Source organism: Pseudorasbora parva, chromosome 15 (assembly GCF_024679245.1).
Source record: "Pseudorasbora parva isolate DD20220531a chromosome 15, ASM2467924v1, whole genome shotgun sequence".
Taxonomy (NCBI): domain Eukaryota; kingdom Metazoa; phylum Chordata; class Actinopteri; order Cypriniformes; family Gobionidae; genus Pseudorasbora; species Pseudorasbora parva.
Window position 1 is genome coordinate 39,508,288 of NC_090186.1, and position 15,734 is coordinate 39,524,021.

At 37.4% G+C, this 15,734-nt stretch overlaps 1 protein-coding gene across 5 annotated transcripts in view; it reads right to left on the reverse strand.

The window, feature by feature from the left end:
* LOC137041592 (kelch-like protein 29) overlaps positions 1-15,734 on the reverse strand; it is a 309,158-nt gene that overhangs the window by 68,764 nt on the left and 224,660 nt on the right. For all 5 annotated transcript variants that reach the window (XM_067418060.1, XM_067418063.1, XM_067418065.1 and 2 more), the window contains 2 exons: positions 11,671-11,867; positions 5,065-5,324 (listed from right to left, as the gene is read on the reverse strand). In XM_067418060.1, the coding sequence (XP_067274161.1) occupies positions 5,065-5,324; positions 11,671-11,867 (457 nt within the window). The remainder of the gene's footprint in view (positions 1-5,064; positions 5,325-11,670; positions 11,868-15,734) is intronic.

The following is a 15,734-nucleotide window of genomic DNA, read 5'->3' on the forward strand; positions in this document are numbered from 1 at the left end:
TAATTTATCAAAATAAAACAGTAAATACTGTAATACTGTGAAATATTAGTACAATTTAAACTAACTTCTAATTGTGAATGTCGGCTGCTGTCATGTTCATGTTCATGATAATCAAACAACAAAAGAAAAAAAGAAAACCACTCTTAATTAAACTTTATTAGCTTTAATTAAAATTAATCTATATTTAATTTATACAAATAAATATGTCTGCTTGAAACAATGAAGAATGATGCATGCAAGTTGTTATAAAGAATGCATCTCTCATTCGCTGACAAGAACATGTTGTTTCTTTACGAGACGTGGTTTTGTTTAATTTTAAGATAAAGAAAGACATTATGTCACAGAAGTTAAATCGGTGTGTGATTTAACCCTTAAACCTTAATATCATAATAGATGTTTTCTCCTGGAGTATACAATGAGTTTTGTATGCATACAAAGAAATTGTAAATGATTTATTGATGCATGACCATTTAACTAAACCCATTAGATTTTAGTCTACTGTAGATATAGTCGACTAAAGTTTTAGGATATTTTCAAAACTAAACTACATTTCAGGGGCCATATTCACAAAACAGCTTGAGGCTAAAAGTAGCTCCTTACTTGCCGATTTAGGAGAAACTCTTAAAATAATGGCCATGTCAGTCCTACATTTCTGGTCTAAGAGTATTTTACAAAGCATGCTAGGAGTAGTCAAGAGGATTTCTAAGTCACTAAGACCAAATCACAAACAATCCTAATGGGTGCTGCTGCAATCCGTTCAAACACACGATGCAACATTGAGGCAATAGAGATGATAAATGTAGGCCTACCTTTAATAAAAAATAAATAAAATAATGTTAGATTACCTGTGAGAGTTGTTTTTATGAGTTTACACATAAAAAATGATTGAATAGAGTAAAAAAATATAAGCATATTAGGCACTGTCCGAGGGGATCGAGGGCTCCAAGCTTTGAATTTAGTGCAAACCCAGAGTTCTGCTCCGCATTGCAGACCGTGAGTGAGGAACAGGGTGGCGGAGGGATACAGAAAACTGTTCGAGGTAACTTTGGTGAGTCGGCTCTCGGCTGTGTACACCTCCTCTTGCGCTGATAAGATGGCCAGTTTGAATGTGCTCCTCATGAACTTTGTTCATAAAATATCATTTTTGCTTGAATTCTGCAAACTCATGAGATGCAGACATGTTAGAGTCTGACAATTAGCTGATCATATACTAGTTTAATTTGAGACACTTGGCCTAATTTTTTAAATCTTTAATTGAATATGGAACATTTTATTTTAAAATCGTTAATTGAATATGGCAAAATTCTTATTTTGAAACATTTTAATTGAATATGGCAACATGAAACAATACATTTCTATATTTAAATCGCTGACAGTAGCATAAAATTAGCATAAAAGACTTCTCTCTATTCTTTAGTAAAAGTTGCTCTCAGCATCTTTGTGAATAGGTTTTAAAAGAAAACTCGTAACTAAGAACTTTTACTGCCATTTAGGAGTACTCTTAGTGGTAAGATAAAATGTTTTGTGAATACGGCCCCAGATGACTAAAGTATGCCTAAAACTAAATAAAACTAAATTTGCTGTCAGAATGAACTGATTTATAGTGTGTAAGTTGTGCATTCACAATGCTCCATGGGAGTGAGCAGCCGCTACAGAGATTTTTTTTCCTGATTTGTTTGCAGAGTAGAGTAGATTCTCACCAGGAACTGTACTGTTAAAAACTAATTTTCAAAAATAAAAAGTTATTGACATAGAAATAAAGAAAAATGCCGGCTTCAACATAAGCATCGATTTACAACCTCAGGGCTCACAGTGTGTTCATAAGTTCCTGTTAAAAAAACAATTCACTATGGGAAAAAGAAATGGCATTTTAGTCAAGCAAATGGGTGATACAAAACATAAACTCTTAAAATATTATGACCACGGAACCAAAAAATGGGTGAAATGAATGTAAACATTTATAAACGGTTCCTATTGGTAGTCTGAATGCCTTCCTGTTAGTTCTAGGCCAGAATGATTGATTGAGGATGTTGAAAGTCAAAAGTCTGGCTCCTTAAGACTAAATCTGTGTGTTCTGAAGGCTTCAGTAAACCCGACTGATCCCTCTCACTCATTAAGCAAGTGTTAAAACACACGGCTAAACACTGAGTTCTACTTTTTTGAATGACATTCCATTCTCAATCCATTTTCTCCCAACAGTCTCTCATACACTAATCCAGACTGGAATGAATCACGTGACGCCATTAATCACCCAGTCCATCTAGACATATGACTACCGGACCAAGGACGAAAGAAAGATCATTTACTAACATTAGGACAGGGCTGATCGTTCACATCTCTTGCAGGAGCTCGGCGCCAGTCCCAGGTGTGCCGTAAGAGGCTCTATTTTAAGCCCCGCTCTTTCCCCAGCGGCTCGAGCGGGCCCTTGTGTTACAAGCACATAAAAAGCATGTTGACTCACTGTAATAAACTAATGCAAATTGTGCAGCGGCGTGAAGGATTGCACAATAAAGATCCATACATCACTGCGCACGGAGGTCTGGCGGCTGCACACAGCCCACACGCGCAACATGCCGCTCCCGCTAATTTACCACTAATTTACCGTGAAGCATAAAAGTTGTTATTTTTTCATTATCTATAGTTTCGGCCAAAAACGATTCCCATCTCTCGTCCATCTCAGACCGCCTGGGCATGTCAGTAGCGCTCTCACAAACAAACATTTGCTCAAAGCAACAACAAACATTTGCCTTTCGCGTTTGTGCATCGACTGTGACAATTGGAGCTGATATATCCTTAGGAAATGTCAGTGGATTCAATCTAAAAGCTTCCATCGGGGTCTAGAAAGGGGTGAAATTCAGTAAGGGAGAGAGAGAGACAGCAAAAAAATGCATCCGAGGCCCAATGTTCCAGAATTGTTTATGAACTCTGTGCAGTCGTGGGCCATTTTATAGCAGAGAGAAACTTGTGGCGGTGCATGAGGGTTTTTTTAAGGAGCAGCAGTCACACATTTATTTCAGACAGTCGCTGCACCCCATCAGTACTCCAAAGAGTCTAATGTCATGCCACACGGCCCCTGGAATATCTGATCTCGGCCCCTGGCTCCTGCACGCTTCTCTGCTTCGCTCTCTCTTATTTATGTTTACTGCAAGTGGCCAGAATGTATTCTTCAGGGTAGCAGAAATAGAAGTGCAAGGACAGCAAAATGGTGTTGACCTCTTGTTCTCAGGGTTTCGGGAAGCCAAAACTTCTTCAATGTGGAGTGAGGATTGAGAAAGCCCTATTGAATTGTCTAGCCTACCGCAGACAGGTCTTTTGATCCATAAAGAAACAAAGGCACTTCAGGGGGCCTGAACTCTTGGTGTGTCTCAACAAAAAGAAGCAAAATTCAGCTTTCACACAGAACTATAAAACAGAAAGCAGTCACAGTTCTAAATAAAACACAGCCTACTAAATTTTAAGTCTCCATGTGAACAACAAACAGTGAAAATGTATAAAGTGCAGACTCTGTGAATTTATCATACGTATGCTGGGTCAGAAATAGATTTTATGGGCAAATACATTTTTTATCAGACTACAGTTGTGTTGAATGGTTTTAATTCACACAAAAAAAGAACAGTTCTTAAGAGACATTCATTTGGGAATCGGACTGGATTGATTGGATTGAAAAAGTAATTTCTTCAGGAATCAGGCTACTCAGGTCATGCTATATGCTTTTTTAGTTACTAAAAAGAAGTCCGAAGTCATACATTTCTGATTCACTAAAAAGAATCAACTCATAAGAGTCAGTCATTCAGGAACTGGACTATATTGGTCACTGTATATTATTTATTTATTAAAAACCAGGCTAATAACATTACTTCGCTCAGGAATCAGACTAGACTGGTCATGCTGTTTTTTGATTAATGTTTCCGAATGATTCAATAAATTTAAATCATTTAAATCATTAGTTCGAAAACCAGACTATGCAGCTTTACTGTATGATGTTGATTTACACAAAACACACACACACAAAAAAAACTGTTTATAGGACACACTCTTTTGGGATTGCATTGGTCACTCTGTATATTTTGGATTGATTCACTAAATATAATCAGTTTAAAGAGTAATTTCTTCAGGAGTCAGGCTTTGTGATACGTGTATTTTAATCACTAAAAATAACCGGCCCATAACTTCATCATTAATTGCACTATATTTGTTTTGTTTTTCTAAATTTATTTATAAAAAACGAAATCAAAACAGTCTAACTACTGTCATTCACTCAGGAATCGATCGGTCACACTGTTTTTTGATTAATGCTTTCAATTGATTCAATAAAAAGGGTCATTTTTGATTCTCTAATTAAAATCATTAGCTTGGACTATGCAGCAAAGAATAGGCCAATAAGAGTCAATCGTTCAGGAATCAGACTACATTGGTCATGCTATATGCTTTTGACTGATTCGCTAAAAATGGCTCACAAGAATCATTTGTTTCTGGAATCAGATTATCATATTGGTTGTTCTGGTCGTTTCTGGAATCAGATTATCATATTGGTTGTTCTGTATGTTTTTGATTCGCACGACTGAACAGGATCCTGAGCCATTTGTTTGCTAAAAATAACCAGCTCATTTGTACAGGAATTGTATGTTCCAAAACATAAGAAACAGGTTATGGGTTTGGAAAGACACAAAAGCGAGTAAATAATGCGTGAATAATATTTTCATTAATTCCTTTAAGGTCGAAAACTGAAAGGTTCAACGTTTTTATAACTTTCCATACTTGGAATTGGCTTTGGCATTTATCCAAAAGTTAGTGCACACACATTAGGAGTAGTGAGTAGTGCATACACACTGCAAACCGTGGACATGCACCCGGAGCAGTGGGTAGACATTTTTTGGGGGTTTGGTGCCTTGCTCAAGGGCACCTCAGTCATCAGCTCTCATGTCATTTCCAAAGGTTCAAACCGACTAGCAAGTCTGTCTCTCTAACCATTAGGCCACAGTTGCCCCAGAGGACAGTGGAGGACAGTAGTTTTACACCACCCACACTACTTTCACACACATGTGAACGTTTTTCTCATCTCACCTGCACTCTACTGACTGGGTCCTTCTTGATCCACTTGATGACGGTCTCATAAACCAGCTCCTCTGCCTTGGTGTTCAGGCTGTCATTGGACAGGTAGTTGATCAGATCTTCTTTGGAGATGCTGAGGATCTCGTCTTGACCCGCCACATCAGGGAAGTTCTGCAGAGCGTAGGCCTTGGCCATGTTGTGAAGCTCCGTGCAGCACATGGCCTCAGCCATGGCCAGAACCCCCAGGCAGTTTGCTGCAGTCAGCTGCTTTTCTGAAGAAGAGAACAAGAGAGGCGCTCACATCCATAAAAGATCACAGCACCAAGGGGATGAGGGCTTCAGCTATCTGTGCTGTATATCTCGAGGCTCCAGAGGGCCCCAGCTTAAGGCACTTCGGAGACGAACAACAGAACAAATCAATTGAGCTCAGTGCAGCGGGTTGGGATGCTGTCCCGCGGATTAGAACGGCAAGGTGAAGCTCATCTTTAGTCCCGCTGAGTCCCATCTTAAGGTATTTGACCAAGCGGGTGCAAAGGTCCATGTTTTTAACAAGGCAAGTGTCTTTTTTTGTAAGTGGAGAGCCCTACTTTACAGCGCAAAGGCAGAAAATGAGCCTGACACTGTCGTGGTGATTGAATCCAAGTCTGGATTGCCAGTCTGAGTGGTTTCTTAAGAGACTGTTTCGAATTCAAATGTGAAAAGCATAATAAAAAAAAAAGTTAATTATGTACCTGTGCTGAAAAAATAGTGAGCCTACAGAAAGAAAGAACATATTTAGTATATAAAAAAGGTATATATATATATATATATATATATATATATATATATATATATATATATATATATATATATATATATATATATATATATATATATATATATATATATATATATACCTATTTTTAACAGTTATTTTATATTTTAATAATATTTCACAATATTGCAGCTTTTTTTGTATTTCTAATAACATGAATGCAGTCTTGGTGAGCAGAGGAGAGTTCTTTAAAAACATAAAATCTTATATTCTATCATACAGTAGACACTGCTGTCTCAATAATACTTTTGTCTGCCACAATAATGTAGTATCTGAATTGTATTAATTTGTGTGCTTTTCTCAACAAATACTTTTTATGAATTAATCAGAATATAATGTAATTAGCACTAAGCATTGTTTTACTATGGAGCCCCGAAAGGGACATTTGCACACAAAAAAAATATATACAGACTTATACAATATAATATATACAAACATTTGCGTGCACATGAGAAACTTTTTTGTGTGCGAATAAAAAACGATTGTGATTTTTTTGCATGCTCACGTGTTACAATTTCCATTTTTTTGTACAGTACACTTATAACCTACTTCCTTTGTGTGCCTTCTAACTAGGAAGCAAATGACAGCATGGATGTGCATTAATTATTAAAGATAATTTTGCTCAAAATGTGGCATTTGTTGGTGCAGTACTTCTAATGTCAAGTCCTTGTGTTTCGTTTAACTCACCCTCTGTGGCGGCCATGGAATGGGCTGATGGCACGACACAGCTGTGTGCATTGTCCTATTTGCTAAGTTCAATGGTTTCTTTAAAGAAGATTGTAACAGTAAAAAAAGGGCTCAAATTTTGGCAGTATATTTATATTGTCTCATTTAAAACTTCAATGGCCAATTAAAAAATATTGGTGCAGTAAAATGTGGTAAAAAATTGTATTTCACAAGATCAATAAAGCCTTTATTAAACCACTTTGTCAGACGTAACGCACCCTTACAGGTAGAGGAGAAATGCTGAGTTTCTTCATTCAATTCTAACAGCGCTTACTGCAAGCATCATCATAGATTTATTGTACTAATATATAATATATAACTCGCGTTACATAAGGAGGAGGCTTTAATAAGTGACAAGCGAATAAGCAGCTGGATTCAGCCTTGTACTCATCAAACTACTTTTACTTTAGCCTTTTTACTATACCTATCTTTTTTATGAACTACTGAAAAAACTGTTTTAACAAAATACAAATTTGCACTTTTTATTGTACCAGTATTTTTTATGAATCAGTAAATTTAGCATATCGGACAATGCACACTGAGCCATAAATTGCGCCATCGATCAATTTCAAGCCACTATTTCTATGCCGCCACAGTTTTATTAAAGCAGACATAATGCTTTGAAATGTGAGTTAATGCTCTAACGGAAGCCACATTTGTAACTGTTTTTACTGTACCAATTTTTTTTTTTTTTTTAATGGACCCTTGAACTTAGCAAATTGGACAATTTCCATCCATCAGCCCTCAGCCAATTTCCTGGCACAGAATTCTCGGTGGCCACAGTTGGATCATTAAAGTGAACATAGGACCTTGATCAATCTCTAACGAAAGCCAAATTCTGAGCAAGGTATTACAAGCCAAAATTGTAATACATGAGCATGCAAGATGCTTCTCAGTGGCTAATTTTTGCAAAGGTCTGGAGCCTTTTTAATCAAGGAGTCTTTTTTTTTTTTCATTTATGGTTAAAAGATTTTCCCAAAATAGCCACAGCAAAAAAATAATATAATATTATAAAAACATTTGTTTATTTTTGTCAGTAACATTTAAAAAATAGTAACTTAAGTAGGTCCATAGACAGAAACAAATCGGCGTTCTGCGCGCACACAGAAAGCCTCATGGGCGACATTAGGGGGCAGATGCCTCCCATATTACAGCCATATCACGCATCAATGCATAACAAAAACAATGGGCCTCGAGAGAAATATTAAGAAAGAAATTAGATTATTCTCTCATCATCTCCTGGAGAATATGCACCGTTAATGCAGCATGCCATAAGCTCTGTCAGTTTTTACTTTCAAATTCTGTAGTAACCAATTGACTAGCTTTTGAAACTTGTTCACCGGCATAACACAAAGTTTGGCCAGGCCAACTTGAAATTTATATTAACTTGGGTAGGATGCACAATAAAGGAATTGTAATAGGCAGTTTTTTTCTGCAGTCTCTGCACACTGCTAGAAATGTGTCTAATTGTTTATCGATCATTTGTTGATAAAGGGTGAGAGGCGTCTGAAAGAGACAGGAGTGGCTTACGAGCCAAAGGTTCCCAACCACTGCTTTAGGGGCCCTAATATATGAACATATGAATATATATGTATTTATAATTTGTAAATATTTTATATTAAAATGCTATACATTTAATGTAAAAAAGAGCAAAAAAAACTTGCGGCAATGCAAATGGTTTTCTGTTGACCAGAATCAAATGAACAAGACTGCAAGAAACAAGTAGAACATGTCAGAATCACTCTGTAACAGATGCAACATGATTCAGATAAACATAATAAATGTGGACCGCGTCAAACCTGTGAAACCTGGTCTTACGCAACCCAATTTGTCTTCACAATACAAATTACAAAGTACAAATTGTTGTAAAAATGGTTCAGTGAGCGTCTGGTGGAGGCAGATGGGCTTTTATTATGTCTGGGTCTTTAGAGGCAGGCCTGCAGCGTGCCATCTCCAATAAGCCAAACGGGCCACTCGTCTTCTTCCACTCTCGGAGGAAGGAAAAATGTTTTTTTTTAGGTGAGGTTTCTGCCAGAGGCCATAAATGGCATACCACAGAGACAGACCGCAGAGCGAGGCTTATGCCCGGCCTGGCATGAGTGTTTAGACACGCTCTGACGTTTCAACGGTTCTGTGTGTGGCATTACAAACAGCAGCGCCCACCACTAACACATGGGCTGCACCTCGCTGCGAATAGAATTTCAGCTGATGTAACCTCTTTTTCTGAACTCTATTTTAAAACATGCTCTGGTAATATACGGACCTGGAATTCCCAGACTATGTGCCGTACAGTTCGCCGTTGAGATATATTTCCAAACCCGTGCTCCCTTCGTTTCAACACTCCCCCGCTGGACTTAATCAATTGTTTTGTACTTTATTAACTTTGACATGCAATTCGATTTTTTTTTTTGCCCAAAGGCACAAACCAATCCTCAGCCTGTTCCTGAATGCTTTCCGCGGACTTTCATTTTTTGGGGTCTCGCAAACACTTCCAAATATACATTTCTGCAGACTCGAAAGAAACAAATCAATAAATGAACTTATTGTCTGATCAAATGACCTTTTAACACAAAAGTTTGTCTTTGTCTGCATTCTCCATATGTGCAGTATATGAACGGCAGGATACACCTCAGCATGACTCTTTCATAAGTTAACATTCGCTGAACTGCTTCTGAACTGTTTCACTAGCATTATATATGAGCGTTTCTTCAACTAAGAGCACTTTCATGTCATTTTTATGACAACTAACTATTGTTATCTTTTTGTTACAAAGAAAGTTACAATAAAGCCATCTGGAAGTCTTTTTCACAATGTCTCATCCTTTCTTTTTGCTCAAATGCCTTTTTTATTTTATTTGATCGTTGTTCTTAACTTTCAACCTTCAAATAGGTTTTCATATTTTAAGACTGAAAGTCTTAAAAGGGAAACCAATAAATAATAATACAAATGTATGATAGTTTTAAAACGATTGAAATGAAAATGTATGATTGTATGAAAATGATTTATATACACTATGGGCCACTAAAAATAAAATAAAAGAATGTTAATTTGAATATATTTTAAAATGTAATTTATTCCTCTAATGCAAAGCTGTATTTTCAGCATTATTACTCCAGTGTTCAGTGTCACGTGATCCTTCAGGAATCATTCTAATATAATGATTTTCTGCTCAAGAAACATTCTCAAACATTTTACCATTATACATTTTTTTCAGGATTCTCTGATTAATAGAAAGTTCAAAAGAACAGCATTTATTTGAAATATTGTATTTATAGTGGGTACAGAAAGTATTCAGACCCCCTTAAAAAGTTTGTTATATTGCAGCCATTTGCTAAAATCATTTAAGCTATTTTTTTCTCTCATTAATATATACACAGCATCCCACATTGACATAAAAACACAGAATTGTTGACATTTCTGCAGATTTATTAAAAAATAAAAACTGAAATATCACATGCTTCAAAGTATTCAGACCCTTTGCTGTGACACTCATATATTTAACTCAGGTGCTGTCCATTTCTTCTGATCATCCTTGAGATGGTTCTACAGCTTCATTTGAGTCCAGCTGTGTTTGATTATACTGATTGAACTTGATTAGTTAAGCCACACACCTGTCTATATAAGACCTTACAGCCCACAGTGCATGTCAGAGTAAATGAGAATCATGAGGTCAAAGGAACTGTCTGAAGAGCTCAGAGACAGAATTGTGGCAAGGTACAGATCTGGCCAAGATTACAAAACAATTCTGCTGCACTTAAGGTTCCTAAGAGCACAATGGCCTCAATAATCCTTAAATGGAAGATGTTTGGGATGACCAGAACCCTTCCTAGAGCTGGCTGTCCTGGAAAAACTTAGCTATCGGGGGAGAAGAGCCTTGGTGAGAGAGGTAAAGAAGGACCCAAAGATCACTGTGGCTGAGCTCCAGAGATGCAGTCGGTGGATAAGAGAAAGTTGTAGAAAGTCAACCATCACTGCAGCCCTCCACCAGTCGGGGCTTTGTGGAAGAGGGGCCCGATGGAAGCCTCTCCTCAGTGCTAGACACAAGAAAGCCTGCATGGAGTTTGCTAAAAAAAACACCTGAAGGACTCCAAGTTGAGAAATAAGATGAACTTTTTGGCCTTCTAAGCGGTATGTGTGGGGTAAAAGGCACTGCTCATCACCTGTTCAAAGTCCCAAATGTGAAGCATGGTGGTGGCAGCATCATGCTGTGGGGGTGTTTTTCAGCTGCAGGGACAGGACGACTTTGTTGCAATCGAGGGAAAGATGAATGTGGCCAAATACAGGGATATCCTGGACGAAAACCTTTTCCAGAGTGCTTAAACCCAATTGAGCATCTCTGGAAAGACCTGAAAATGGCTGTCCACCAACGTGTACCATCCAACCTGACAGAACTGAAGAGGATCTGCAAGGAGGAATGGCAGAGGATCCCTAAATCCAGGTGTGAAAAACTTGTTGCATCTTTCCCAAAAAGACTCATGGCTGTATTAGATCAAACGGATGCTTCTACTAAATACTGAGCAAAGCGTCTGAATACTTGGCACCATGTGATATTTCATTATTTTTAATAAATCTGCAAAAATGTCAACAATGTTTTTCTGTCAATATTGGGTGCTGTGTGTACATTAATGAGAAAAAAAAGAACTTAAATGATTTTAGCAAATGTCTGCAATATAACAGAGTGAAAAATTTAAGTGGTCTGAATACTTTCCGTACCCACTGTATATAAAAAAGTTTTTAACATCCGATGACTGATAATTATGAGAGTTTGTTAGTGCTCATCATAGCTGAAGAAACACTCATACTTTCTCAGCCTAATTTTTTCCTCATCTCCTGCCAGACCTTTCCTCATTCTGCTGGTCACATCAGGCGCCTACATGCCATCTGAACTTCCTCCGTGTTTGCTATTGATTGGAATAATCAGTGCCGGATGCGATTGAGACGTGGGATTTGACATTTCAATGCAATTGTTCTCTGACCTTTATACAAATGAAAGAATACATCATCTTGCAGAAAGAGACAAACGTACAGCTTGTACATGACTTCATCTGATGGATGTCAGGGTCTTATGAGTTATGTACCTAAGAAAGACACGCAGACTTTGCAGAAGGTGTTGAACTGAAATTTGTTGGCGGCTTCCAGCAGGGTTTTGGCGTTTGCCGAGTGGATGACCAGCGAGCCGGTGTAGACGAACTCCAGCAGCAGCTCCAGCACATCTGCACCGATGTTAGTCATCTTCAGCTCCAGCTTCTCTCCACTCCCTGTCTCTCTAGACGACCTGACGATACACACACACACAAACGTACAACAAACACACAAATACAGAATTTATGACCAAAAGGAAAGCCTTATGGCATATTTCAGGCACACCCAAAATCCATTCCAGGACGATTCTATGAAACGGCTGCCTTTTCCAGTTTGATAAAGACTTTTTTAAACGATTTGAAACATTCTATCAGATATAATGTGTTTACGTGTGAATCAAATGGGCATTTTGCTATCTCAGGGCAAATTAATACATTTGAATATTTTACTCACATATCACTTACTCACGCTGCTGTTTTACTAATGCAGTATGATATTCTTTCTTTTTCTGAACACAAAAAGAGCAAATTATGACACGTTTATAATGATTGATTGATTTAATTCTAATAAACAAAACCTTTTTTATATTCAATAATTTATATATATATATATATATATATATATATATATATATATATATATATATATATATATATATATATATATATATATATATATATATATATATACACACATACAATTTTATTTATATAATTATTATCTTAAATAAAGTTTAAAATATGGGGAAAATATACAGAGAGAGAGAGCCCTAGCTATTCCTAACCATGACATGATATCACAGGCCAAAATGACATTTTCAAGGCACAAAGAGGGATAAAAACCACAACATTTGTGGAATTTTGTGAACGTTTTCAGAAAATGCATTGTTTATCTTTGTTTTCTTTTCTTTAGCACTCAAAAGGCATCCGTTTTGTAGAACGACCCTACAGGAAAAGCAAAAAGCACAGATACAATTTGGTTTCTTGCATCTGAAATGAAACACAATCTGAATCAAAGAGTGAAACACTTTTCACAACACATGAGAATGGCATGCTTTGAGGACGGGCACAGATGCACAGAAAAAATGACGGAGGGGGGGGACAAAGACACGGAAGGGTGAAGGGCTGATGCCGCAATCTGCCTGTCCACGTGGAGCGATCGCACAGTAAACTGGCGGAGATGGAAACGTTTCATTAAGTTAATAAGATCCGTACAGCACCCCGAGCACATTCAGCCTCTGTATGTGAGACTCTCAGCCCAGAGCTACCTGCCTGCTCATGTCTTTCACATGCGATTGCCCTGATCACTTCGAATGTAGTAATTCCCAGGGGTGGATGGGAAATGTGAATAATGAACAGCATCAGGGGTTTATGCTCTGAGTGAAACGATAATCCCCTGAAGGTCAAGGGCAGGAGGAGTGAAATTAATAGCCACGCAGCCGTTGATTGTGTTTTAGTGCTGGCTGAAGATAGCGCTGATGTGTACAGTCACCAGATAACAGCCAAGCTACCAGACGGAAAGCCGATATACATGGAAAGGCCATTAGGTGAAAATGAGGTGATTTCTAGATATATTTCTCGGCTCAGTATCCAGCACTGTGATGATCCGCCTGCAGATTTTCAACAAAACTGTCATTTCTGAATATTTCCTAGCTAATTCATCGATTAAACCGCTGGCCATTCAGTATAGCGTAACAAATTTGCTTTAAATGCGATGGTGTACAGTCTAAGTTTCATGCAATTCTAAAAATCATGTTCCCACGGTTCCCGGAGAGTGAAAACTGTCTGTAAAGTGATGCAATGCTTTAACATCAAGTGTCTAAATGCTACAGCATTCAAAACAAGCAGTTGGGATTGGCGGTGTGTTCGAAAGCAAAAGATTTCATCACATTTTCACCTTCTTACATGCTTCTAGAAAATAAAACTTTTAAATAAACTGTCCTTTTAGTCTACAACTGGATGTAGGGCATTTAGCACATGTATAAAATAGCAAATGTGTTGTACTAAGTACTAATGACACCATTTTATTAACATATTCTTAGTAGTCTGTTTAGTAATAAAAGTGCAATTTAATGAAAGCTTCTGGATTTTGTCTCAAATAATAAAAAATAATAATCCAACAGATATAAAACTATAACACTATATACTAATATAATATTCTATAAAATATTATTAAAAAATAATGCTATTACAGCTAATTAGCTGTAATGCTAGCTACATTGTTGTGTAATAATATAATGATACATCATTTTACAGAGCTAAATTATGACAATTTATATATATATATATATATATATATATATATATATATATATATATATATTTATTTATTTATTTGTTTTATTTGAAATTCAATAAAGGAGGGAAAAATAAAACAATACATTAAAGAGTTTTTTAACTATATTTACTAAATTCTTAAAATATACAAAGAGTATACATAAATATATAAAGCGAATATAAATGTATACTCAAATAATATTAGTGGCAAAAAATAATGTTTTTTCTCCAATTTTTTTTTCAAAACTAGACATTTTGTCATCATAACTCAGCCCATGTCGTTTCAACTCTGTATTATTATTATTATTATTATTAATATTAATATTATTATTAAACACAATGAAGTCTCTGTTGTCCATTGAAGGTGGATTGTGATTTAAACCATCAAGCCCCAAAAAGGTAAAAAAGGCATCATAAAAGTATTATAAAAAGTCAGGCACTATATCCCAAGCCCGGTGAAGCCATACAATAGCTTTGAGGAAAAAATTGTAGGTTCTGGATCCCTCAAAACTCACTTGCGTTCAGTTAAAATCCCAATGCAAAATACAACTATGAATGTAAACAAAAATATTTCGTGTATGTTTCTGACAGAAAGCTATTGTACGGTTTCAGAAGACTATACAGTAAATGGAGCTGTTGGCAGAGCCTGGCAATTTAAATCATCCACTACGTAAACAACTTTCCTTGCTGAAAGCAAGCTCGGACGTTCTGTCGAAGATCTCCTTTTGTGTTTCCCGAGAGAAAGGGAAAAAAAAAAAAAACACGGGAGGGAGTAAACGATGACAACATTTTAGAGCTAACTACTTGTGGAATGTGTCCTGAGAAGAACCCATCTTCGAGCACTAGGTGAAAACACGCTGAGTATTTTTAACACAATACTGGGGTAACTTTTGGCAACAATGGCTTTGACCGGACACAACCCGTTTGAAGACTACGGCGGCTAAAGGAAATGGGATACACAGACACACTGACGGACAGGGATGTGTGGAGGATGCAGTGAAGGAGAGAGATAGAGAGAGAGAGAGAGAGAGAGAGAGAGAGAGAGAGAGAGAGAGAGAGAGAGAGAGAGAGAGAGAGAGAGAGAGAGAGAGAGAGAGAGAGAGAGAGAGAGAAGAAAAAGTGAGGCAAGAGGACGTTAGTTCTGCCACAGGAAGCCAGCAGCCATTCTTCTGGACGAGAGGAGGTGTTCCATGACTGGATCTTTGAGAGTGACCCCCCACCAAACCTAAACAAAGTCCCCGGTGTCATTTGCACTGTCAGCGTGGCCCTGTGCATGAACATAGGAGTGTGTAGGGTGTTATTAGTCTCCACTGATTGAGTACTTGAGGGAGGAGAAGGACAACTCGAGAGGAGAATGTGCAATTACGCCCCTGGATCTACAGCTGAAAAGATTAAGAAACGCCACTCCCTCCTGAAAAGCAAAAAAAAGCCAGAGTTTGTTATTTTTGTCCTCTCTAATTGCCGTGGCGATAGGTTTTAAGGTAATAGAATGGGATGGTAGTCCTGGGTTAAGTTATGGAACTGATAGAGAGGAGAAAGGGGGAATAAGAACGGAAAAAGACAGAGAAAGAAATAAAACAAAAGCATGTTCATCAACCAGGTCAATTAGTGCAATCTGAATCGGCTGGAGTAGCAATTTGCTTTGTCTGAGCACTTTTATTATGGAAATCACTCTGGCTTTGGAGAGAGGTGCATATTTATGGAGCTGCTGATTACAAGCGTTGTTTTTTCAGCAAGATGGAGAGAGAGAGACGGAGAGAGGGAGAGAGACAGAGAGAGACAGC